The 10,936-nt window shown below is 42.7% G+C and overlaps 1 protein-coding gene across 1 annotated transcript in view; it reads right to left on the bottom strand.

Moving 5' to 3' along the window:
• Positions 1–4,785: 4,785 nt before the first annotated feature.
• The window catches only part of MEP1B (meprin A subunit beta), a 33,052-nt gene continuing 26,901 nt past the window's right edge, over positions 4,786–10,936 (bottom strand). The window contains exons 12-15 of the mRNA XM_065585439.1: positions 10,115–10,294; positions 9,338–9,479; positions 6,952–7,156; positions 4,786–5,005 (exon numbers count right to left, since the gene is read on the bottom strand). Of these exons, the coding sequence (XP_065441511.1) occupies positions 4,991–5,005; positions 6,952–7,156; positions 9,338–9,479; positions 10,115–10,294 (542 nt within the window). The 3' untranslated portion in view covers positions 4,786–4,990. The remainder of the gene's footprint in view (positions 5,006–6,951; positions 7,157–9,337; positions 9,480–10,114; positions 10,295–10,936) is intronic.

Here is a 10,936-nt window from a genome sequence, read left to right as displayed (position 1 = left end):
CCCTAGGTCCTTTTCAGCAGAACTGCTACCTAGCCATTCGGTCCCTAGTCTGTAGCAGTGCATGGGATTCTTCCGTCCTAAGTGCAGGACTCTGCACTTGTCCTTGTTGAACCTCATCAGGTTTTTTTCTGCCCAATCCTCTAATTTGTCTAGATCCCTCTGTATCCGATCCCTACCCTCTAGTGTATCTACCACGCCTCCTAGTTTAGTGTCATCTGCAAACTTGCTGAGAGTGCAGTCCACACCATCCTCCAGATCATTAATAAAGATATTAAACAAAACCGGCCCCAGGACCGACCCTTGGGGCACTCCGCTTGAAACCGGCTGCCAACTAAACATGGAGCCATTGATCACTACCCGTTGAGCCCGACGATCTAGCCAGCTTTCTATCCACCTTACAGTCCATTCATCCAGCCCATACTTCTTTAACTTGGTGGCAAGAATACTGTGGGAGACAGTATCAAAAGCTTTGCTAAAGTCAAGAAATAACACATCCACTGCTTTCCCCTCATCCACAGAGCCAGTTATCTCATCATAGAAGGCAATTAGGTTAGTCAGGCACGACTTCCCCTTCGTGAATCCATGCTGACTGTTCCTGATCACTTTCCTTTCCTCTAAATGTTTCATAATTGATTCCTTGAGGACCTGCTCCATAATTTTTCCAGGGACTGAGGTGAGGCTGACTGGCCTGTAGTTCCCCGGATCCTCCTTCTTCCCTTTTTTAAAGATGGGCACTACATTAGCCTTTTTCCAGTCATCTGGGACCTCCCCCGATCGCCATGAGTTTTCAAAAATAATGGCTAATGGCTCTGCAATCTCACCCGCCAACTCCTTTAGCACCCTCGGATGCAGCGCATCCGGCCCCATGGACTTGTGCACGTCCAGTTTTTCTAAATAGTCCCGAACCACTTCTTTCTCCACAGAGGGCTGGTCACCTTCTCCCCATGCTGTACTGCCCAGTGCAGCAATCTGGGAGCTGACCTTGTGCGTGAAGACAGAGGCAAAAAAATCATTGAGTACATTAGCTTTTTCCACATCCTCGGTCACTAGGTTGCCTCCCTCATTCAGTAAGGGGCCCACACTTTCCTTGATTTTCTTCTTGTTGCTAACATACCTGAAGAAACCCTTCTTGTTACTCTTAACATCTCTTGCTAACTGCAACTCCAAGTGTGATTTGGCCTTCCTGATTTCACTCCTGCACGCCTGAGCAATATTTTTATACTCCTCCCTGGTCATTTGTCCAGTCTTCCACTTCTTATAAGCCTCTTTTTTGCGTTTAAGATCAGCAAGGATTTCACTGTTTAGCCAAGCTGGTCGCCTGCCATATTTACTATTCTTTCTACACATCGGGATGGTTTGTTCCTGCAACCTCAATAAGGATTCTTTAAAATACAGCCAGCTCTCCTGGACCCCTTTGCCCTTCATGTTATTCTCCCAGGGGATCCTGCCCATCTGTTCCCTGAGGGAGTCAAAGTCTGCTTTTCTGAAGTCCAGGGTCCATATTCTGCTGCTCTCCTTTCTTCCTTGTGTCAGGATCCTGAACTCGACCATCTCATGGTCACTGCCTCCCAGGTTCCCATCCACTTTTGCTTCCCCTACTAGTTCTTCCCTGTTTGTGAGCAGCAGGTCAAGAAGGTGAAGCGGTAGTATTCTAATACAATTAACTTTTAGTTTAGAAATTAGATGGAATGACTAGAAAATTTTAAATTATCTTAAAGGTCTTGGAGAACCAGAAAAAAAAAGAAAAGTACATGAAGAGAACGTGGATGAGGGGTCAAGCCAAGAAGCGCTTAGTCAATATGGCATCAGATAAAACCAAAACAAATAACAACAAAAAGCCCTAGCTTCTGTGGAGCAGGTTAATTTTTTTTTAATGCTCTCTTGAAGGAAGAGGTCCAGACATAAGAAAAGTCATGAATTGAAAGCACTTCAGGACTGCTACTTTTTCACCAGTAAAGGTCGTACCCAGCCAGGGGTGCTGGAACAATTTGTACAGTAAGGATGCTGAGAGCCATTGAACCAAACTGCAAACCCTGTATATAATGGAAACCATTCCAAGCCAGGGGATACTGCAGCACTCCAGCACTCCTAGTTCCAGCACCTATGTACCCAGCCAAGTATGTAATAATCTTAATAAAATATACCCAGTTGTTTTCTTCCTTTTTGAAACTCATGAACCGGAGTGGGATGTCTGGTTTACTCATATAGAGCCCGATCTGTACATTAACTGTAACACCTTGATGTGTTTTTACTGACAAAGTATTAATTAACAGCTTGAAATGTGTTCACTTCCTTCCTTCCAAGATTTGTTTTAGCTTATCTAAAAAGTTAAAGTGTTTCACTAAATGTGATGGACCCAGTGCTAGAACCTCTGTAGGGAAATTTTCATTCTGAGACAACGTGAGTCAGGTCTTTGAGAAGACTATATAAGACCAGATCTTGATATATCTTTAGTACTGATTTTACTATAAATGGTCATATTGCAATTCAGCTTCATCCCATCAAATTAGAACTCCAAGGTAAGTTCCTGTTGATGGTGAAGACATTCCCAAAATGCAGCACTTTATCACCCAACCCAGATATGTGTTTTTAATTCCCCACCCTATTTGTTTAAAAAAATAGTATCGCAACAGTTGGTTGAGCTCTGAATGGTGTGTTCTGATTGTTATCCCTCCCCGTAAAAAAGCACCTTTAGTCTCCCAATTTTATGCAGTCTTCAACGATTGCTATTTGAAGTCAGCGGAACTTAGTGTATGATAAGTGTTTGATTGAATTGGAGCCTTGGTCAGTGGAATACTATATACCTTAAGCTTTCTCGCTCTAATGATAGAGCTAGTCATGTTAGAGTTCAGGTGGCACTTTTATTTACAGGCCTCTTAAGAATAAATTGGATAAGCTTCTGGCTTAAAAAATATTATATCTGAAGTCCTACATCTTGTAGTTTGTTTAAAATTATGAAAGGCTGATTGTTTACAACATTCCATTCTTAAATATTTTTAGCCAGAGCTAGTTGAAACATATAAAATCATAAGACTTTTTTGTGTGTCTGCTGTTACATAAATCCATGCAAATCTGTCTACATATTTTAAGAGCTGGGGCGTTTTTGACTACTTACATGCAAATTGATCAGTGAGGTGCCTCAGACAAGGGAAGTTATTTCAAGTCAGATACAGTAAGATACAGATATATAGTTTTAATCCACCCTGCTTATTGCCTCTAATCACCATTATTAGTTTTGCCTGACTGGTCTCTGTAGCCTTCAGCGCCAACAAAGGCTAATAGAAAATGGCTAAAAATGCTTTAAAAATATTAGCTGCATTTTCAGACAATGTTGTTGAAATGCCTTGATCACAGAGCCGATGGGGAAATGGTAACTATTTTACACACACAAAAAATCTAAAGAAATTAAAATTTTTGGATTATGATTTTTGGGTAGAAATTTTCATTTTTCAATTGTTCAGGGCAGGAAGTTCTGTTTTTTAGTAAATTTTTTCAGTTTTCAAAATTTTTCATCTTTTTTTTTTGACAAGTTGTATTTGCTATTATGTTAATACTTTTTTCAAGTACTTGGTATCTAAAATTAATATGAAATATGTATTGGTGAATTGCCTACAGATCTGCAAAATCTCTTGGCACATTCTTTGTAGTAAGTTACACCTCTGGGCACTGTACATCCAAATCTACATAATCTAGTAGATCATTAATTTCTAGTGCTCAATCTGATTAGGCCCAGAGATAGGGTGGCCAGATGACAGAAATGAAATATTGGGACACCGGGGGGCGGAGCCAAAAAAAAAAAAAAGCCGGAGCAAAAAAAAGGAACAAGCCGCCCCAACTGCTGCCTCGTGCACACTGACCGCACTCTGTGGTGGGGCCCCGGGCGGCCCCTCCCCCGTGTGTGCCTGGACCCCGCCCCCACTGCCCAGCACCATAGGGTGCGCTCAGTCCACGTCCCCCAGCCCCCTCCCTCTGCCCACTCTTGGCCAACTGCCACTCGTCCCCTGCCACTCCGCTCGGAACATACCAACGCTGCAGATGGGGGTGGGGAGACAATGGCCGGCCAAACACACGCCTCCCCTCATACCCCGCACTGGGGCTGGGCCAGCACGCGTGGGAGAACCCACCCGATGGGACACCGGGCTACTGGCCCTTTAAAGGGATGGAGAAGCGTCTGGTTCGCGGCTGGATCGCGGTGCCCACAAATGCGGCCCCGTGGCCCTGCCCGAGGGCCAGCCCCGAGAGCACTGCCTCCACCCCGGCCTCCCCATGGGTCTCCCGTCCCTGCAGCATCATCACCCCACCCCGCACGGGTTAACCAGAGCAGCATCGTACCCCCCCCATCCTCCCTCCCAGAGCCTGCCTGGCACAGCCCCCCCGCAGTGCTAGCCTCAGGATCCAGCAGGCAGGTCCTGTCCGGGGACCCCAGCGCCCAGCACCCACTTACTGCTGCACTCTGGGTTTGTGCAGTGCTTGCGCTCGGCGAAGTGCCGGTCCAGGTGCTTGGTGGCCAAGCAGAGGGGCTACTGCACAGGCAGGAGCAGGGCAGAGCAGGGCAACTAGGGCGAGGAGCAGGCAGGAGAAGCGCGGCCGTGCTGCAGCCATGTTCGCAGGGCTGGCAGCGGGGGGATGAGGGAGCGTCCCTCTGGCTCCTGTCCGCCTACAGTTGAGGGGGGCAGGAGCGGGGGGGGCTTGCTTTCCGCGCTGCCGGCATCTATAAGCCCCGCCCCTGCTTCTGTGCATGCCTGACACATTTCCATGTACAATGAGTAGAAGCCTTAGGCCTACCAATTTCAGACACTTTATTGGTCTTGTCATAGTACACAGACTTTATCTAAGACGATGCTTAATTTTTCATTCTTAACAGATTTTAGCAGGATGGCTAAGATGAACAATAACTGTAAAATAATTGTGTGGTTGAGGCATCCAGGTGACTTCAAACACTGATCTCTTGGTCATTGGATTTTATGTCTCAGATTTCATTCATTTTATGTCACAGATGTCTATTCTGTTAAATGAAAAAAATGCATCTTATAACTAAGGGAAATGCCAAAACTTGAATGACTCTAGAAACACAAACAACAATTTTCAGGAACAACATTGAACAGTGTAATTTGAGTGCAGATCAAGACAAGATAAGAGACAGAAATTTTAGGGGGAAGTGAATCTTTGTCGGTATGCTGTTGGAAGACTTGTACTGCATTATTGCTGTTCTCTACATTTACAGGGTACTCCCGTGCCTTGCTATGGATGCTGGGATTAGCCAGTTCTTCATCCTTGCTGTATTTTGAGGTTTCATCTTGATCAGATTGGAATAAAGAGTTTTCTCAGTTTAAGACTACATATGTACAACTCCCTGCCTCAAGAAGACTGCCAGAGACCCTGTTTTATTCAGGATTCAGTGAAGGCCACCTGATTCGGTGATTCTGGTTTTTAAAACAGTTTTAACCTGCTCTCTTCTTTATTGTTAATTTTTTTTTTATTATTTTATTATTTTAACATATTATATCAAAAACCTTTTATTTGCAAAAGGAGCGGCCGTTAGACAAAGATGCTTGTCCTCCTGTGCAGAAACCCAGATGTTTTAAGATAAGCATTTAATAAAAATAGTAGAAAATGCAGTAGCAGATCAGATGTTTTAAGTTTGGGAATGACTGAGGCCAGAGAAGATGAGGACAGTTACCAGTTGGAAATCAGGTTTACACACAGCAAGAGACAGTGAAAGAGAGGGGTGTGTGTGTGTGTGTGTGTGTGTAAAATATAGAATCCTGGCTTCAATGGAGTCAGTGGCAAAACCGCCATTAACTTCAATGTGGTGAGGATTTCACCCATCACGACTCAATGCGTTTTCCTTCACTTTTTAGGTTAACTTTAATTGCTACTTTACACAGGGATGAGTTGGAATCAAAAAACTTTAACGGTGGATATCTGAAAAACATTTTCTTATAATAGAATGGTTTATACCTTCTGGGGAAGAGGTATACACGTTTTTTGGATGTGTAATACAGAAAGTTGGCGTGTGTGTGTGTGTGTGTGTGTGTGCGTGCACATGTACATATGCAGCCTGCGGCAGCAAGCTACCCAGCCTGGGTTGACAGATTCAGGCTTGCACTATTGCACTAAAAACAGCTGTATAGACAGCGCTTTGAAATTGCAGCTTGGACTCTGGAGCCCACCCCACTCCCTCAGCTAGAGCTTGGGCAGTGAAGTCTGAGCCACAACTTCAAAATGCTGTCTATACTGCTCTTTTCAGCGTGCTAACGTGAGTCTGTCTACACAGACTGGGAGGCTTACCATTGTGGGTGTGTAGGCATACTGATACAGGTTATATAAGCAAGGGCGGCTCCAGGCACCAGCGCAGCAAGCACGTGCCTGGGATGGCAAGCCGCGGGGGGGCGACATGTCGGTCGCTGTAAGGGCGGTGGTCAGGCAGCCTTCAGCGGCGTGCCCGCAGGAGGTCCGCCAGTCCCGCGGTTTCAGCAGCAATTCGGCGGCAAGTCCACCAAAGCCACAGGACAGGCAGATCAGCCGCAGAAACCAAATCCGTGTGACCGCGGACCACCCACAGGGATGCCACCAAAGCCCGCCTTACTGACGTGCTTGGGGTGGCAAAAAACATAGAGCTGCCCCTGTATATAAGCAACTGGCATTAGATGCAGGGATTGGATTTAGATAATACTATTTAGAGTGGAGGAAAGGAAGTACTTCAGATAAATGGATTGAAACCTTGCCACCTTGTTTAGTAAGTTACAGGCTTTTTATTTTATCTTTTTTAAGTATCAAGCCAGAGTGTCCTGGACATCTTCTTTTTTCCCTGACATTTGTTCAGCTCCTGTTCATTTAAGTTCACTTTTCTTAATGTAACTATATCACCTATTCAGCACACAATTATTTTGCGAAAAAGCCTTGTTTAGAAAATACCCGAATCTTTTAACTAAAAAGACAAATACTTACGTTTTCTAAAATCCAAGCTTCTTTGTTGTTTATCATTTTTTGGTGGTATTTCTTCCTCATGCAACATATACTTATAATAGTGACAAGTAGCATAATGACAAATACAGCAATTGTCGAAGAAACAGCTATTATAATATTTTCTTTAGTTGAGCCTCTCTTCTCACACTTTTCTCCCATATACCACCAGTCATCACCTGCTGGACATCTATAAAATAAGAGCAACACCTATTCAACAGCTAACAAAAATTAAAGAAAGATACAGTTCTGTAAACTGTAGGTTCGTTATTAGTATACACTAAACCTTCATGATGCAATCTAACTCTGAATTAAAGTTGCTCTATGGGGTATTCCCTTTGGTACATACACACTACTTGAGCTGCCACCTTGATGCTATTGCCCTTTGCTATCCTGTTCGAAATGGAGCCACTCTAGTTGACAGCCTTCTAGGGAAAGTCTAAAGGCCAGACTGGTTGATCATTCTGATTACTTTAGCAGTTGTCTTGATTGTATGTGGCCCTATTAAAAAAACAACAACCCACCACTGAAAAGGCACCATCTATGAGGAGAATTCAGTGTCCTTGGACCTCTCTTCCCTCTGGCTGCTGTTTAAGCTCTTCTTTTACCCCTTGAACTGATGGCATTCCTGGTAATACAAAATTAATTTTCTACTCCGGGAAACTGGTGCTACTACCAGCAGAGCTGTTATTTGGTTTGCCTGTGCTACTGTTAATTCATCGTACTGACCTGCTGCAGTTCTGCCCCCCTGCCATGCTCATCTCCTCTCTGTTGCACTTCTGTTGCCTTCAGCCAATCACTTCAAAAGAGTGTGTGGATGGGAGCAGAGGGTTATCAACAAAAGCAGCTCAACCAACCCACCTGGTGGAACCATCCAGATGCCTTATGCTATCCTTACAATTCAAAAGAACTCAATTAGCATGTTCTAGCAACCCTCTTCTTCTGCACCCTCACCTCTTCCTCTCTCCCTCATTATCAATTAATCTCATCTATCAATTTTTAAACTGGAAGACAATCAGGACAGGAACTATGGGCCAAATTCTCAGGTCTGACCAAGTAGAGTTTGGCACGGGAGCTGGGGCCAAGGAAGCAAAGTACGCCAATTCTGTGGTTGGCCCAACTGAAGATGCTTCAGTCATGTCCCCTTTCCTTGGCCAGGCCTTCTCACCCAGTAGCTGGGTGAGATGTTGGTGTAGGGCTGCCACTTGGGGATTTTCCTTATGCTCGGGCAACTCCAAAAGAAATTGGTAAGACTCAAACAGAGCTGGATAAATTCCACCAAAAAGTAGAAATTGCCTTCTGTTCTAAAGAACTACTTCCTTCTCCTTAGCCAGGGCTGCTGTTGTCCCCAGGAGATATAAGTTCTGGCACATGGAGCAGGTGCTCCTGAGTTCTTTATTGAAAAATATTACTGTAAATGTATAATACTACTGAGTTTACAACTGCCACCTTCCTTCTAATCCACAAGCCTGGCAGCCCTGTAGGCTGCAGTTTGTGGCTGTCTGGCCCCTTTAAACTCCCTATTAAATTATGGCCATAGTTCTAGAAAAGGATCCACTTGCATCGAAACTATGAGCTTACATGAAGTGCATTGGCTTCAATGAGATTTTGCATGATAAGGGCTTAAATTAAAAGTTTGATGCATTTGGCCTTCAGAATTCTACTTCACAGAAGTCCCAAGGTGTGCATGCTCTGGCATGACATTGCTGTACTACTAACCAACTGAAAGGATGATGATACTGAGATCTGGAACAATGTTAACCAATCAGATTGCATATATAAATGAATCCACCTTGCTTAGCTGTAATAAATTACATAAATGCTGCTATTCACATCCTTGAAGGCAAAAACCTAGTTTAGTCATCAAGCTTCATGTCCCCTTTAGTTTCAAAGGCAAACAGTTACACTTTTGAAATTCAGAGCCATAATCAGGACCACCTGATATTTCTGAAGAAACTGTTCAGAATGCATGTAATAATACATATGTTGACTTCTTGTTTCAAAAATATCAATTCCCTTGAGATTACATTTAACTTCTGTTTCATCTCCATTAATATTTAACTCTCAGATTAGGATGAGGTAATAATTATGACAACACATTAACAAATCTATTAAAAATAAATATAAATTAAAATAAATTAAAACAGAATACTTTAAAATAGGAAAAGGCTGAGACTGGGAAAAGCTGTATTGCCCAATCTGGTCACAAATTTAGTCCCCTGGATTTGTGATGTTGGAAATTCACTGTATTAAAACCTGCCAGTCTTCTCCGAGGGTAAAAAGTTTAGTTTATTTTCTTGAATAACAAACTCTACTACATGTTTTTTTTCTGATCATAAAATTAATCTTGGGATTGAATTAAGTCAGTTACCTGCACACTGGTTTTTCATCTACGACAATGGCGATACCACCATTTACACAGAAATTTGGAGTTGCTGTCACTGGTACTGTTGTGGGACTGGTGGTGGCGGCGACTGAAAAGTTTTGTTCAGTTGATATCAGATGTGAGATATCTAAAGGAAAAAAAAATGCACGAGGTTTTCAGGCCATACTATTTTTTAATAGACCAGCTATAAGACTTTTCCATTACCCTGTTTTTGAAACTCTCTGATTTTCTGCAGATGGACACATTTCCCTACATGAAAATGAGAATACATAACACACACAAGTTTGCATTACTGATGAATTCTAAAAGTGAGTAGCAATAATCCACTGGCTGTGACACATCCTAAGCAATTTTCAGCTGTTATAAATAAATAACTGGTATTTTCACCTTTCAGCAGCATGAAATTCCTCTACCATGTTTCACAGTTTACATTCAGAAACAGATAAGAGACCAGAAGTGGTCTAGCTAAGAAATTTTGTATAGGAATAACATCACATATTGTATACTTAGATTTTTAACCTAGTAATGAGCTAGGTAGATGATTATACAGTGAATATAGCTATCCATACATTTAGTCAAGCACATGATTAACTTTAAATACATGAGTAGGCCTGCTGATTGCCAGGCTACTCACGCATAAAATTAATCATGTGCATATATGTTTGTAGGACTGCAGCCTTATCTAGTACTAAAAACATCATACTGCATGCTTACTGCATTATAAAGAGTAACTTTATATAGCTACCATCAATGCTTACATACCTTCCATTGTTAAAAGAATGTAAACACCATCTTCTTTAATGAAGTTGAGGCTTCTAAGCCTTTCATGAGTTAGAAATCCACTAGTTCCACGTCCTGGCCCTCTCATGAATTGAGTCCCATTAGCGAAATTAGCAGGCGATCCTACTTTGTCTGGCCTGTCCCAAAAATAAGATGAGGAATCTGCAAGGGGGGAAAAAGATGTGTGTGTCCTGCATATTTAAACCGGAAATTACTCAAAACTCAGATAAGGAATTATATTGGTTGTAGGATTATATAAATTACTGTCTCTCTCCCCACCATGCTTCCCGGGCCTGAGAATCAACTCAAGTGCGATGTGTCCCTCAGGAGGCTATATCAAGAAAGTCTTCTGGTGGTTTGCTAAATAGATTTTTATCTTGCGATAGGAGCAGAGGAACATGAGGTCTATTCTCTGTGTCATCCAAAAAAACTGTTGTGGAATCTTTTTTTGGAATAGAGTTGGAAGAAAAATTGATAACACCGGATTAGTTTTTAAAATGCATTAGTTTGGTGGTTCTCAAAGTGAAGCATTTGCTGGTAGGTTTCAGAGTAGCAGCTGTGTTAGTCTGTATCTGCAAAAAGAACAGGAGTACTTGTGGCACCTTAGAGACTAACAAATTTATTTGAGCATAAGCTTTCGTGGGCTACAGCCAACTTCATCAGATGCATAGAATGGAACATACAGTGAGGAGATAGATATACAAACAGAGAACATGCAAAAAAAATGTGTGTGTCCTGAAGAATAAATATAAAGGATGCCACCCAAGGCCCCTGCTCAACCCTATTATCCTGCTCTGGGACACA

This window comes from Chrysemys picta, chromosome 2 (assembly GCF_011386835.1).
Source record: "Chrysemys picta bellii isolate R12L10 chromosome 2, ASM1138683v2, whole genome shotgun sequence".
Lineage (NCBI taxonomy): Eukaryota > Metazoa > Chordata > Testudines > Emydidae > Chrysemys > Chrysemys picta.
Note: the sequence above shows the minus strand (reverse complement) of the source record. Positions and strands in the feature narration are given on the sequence as shown.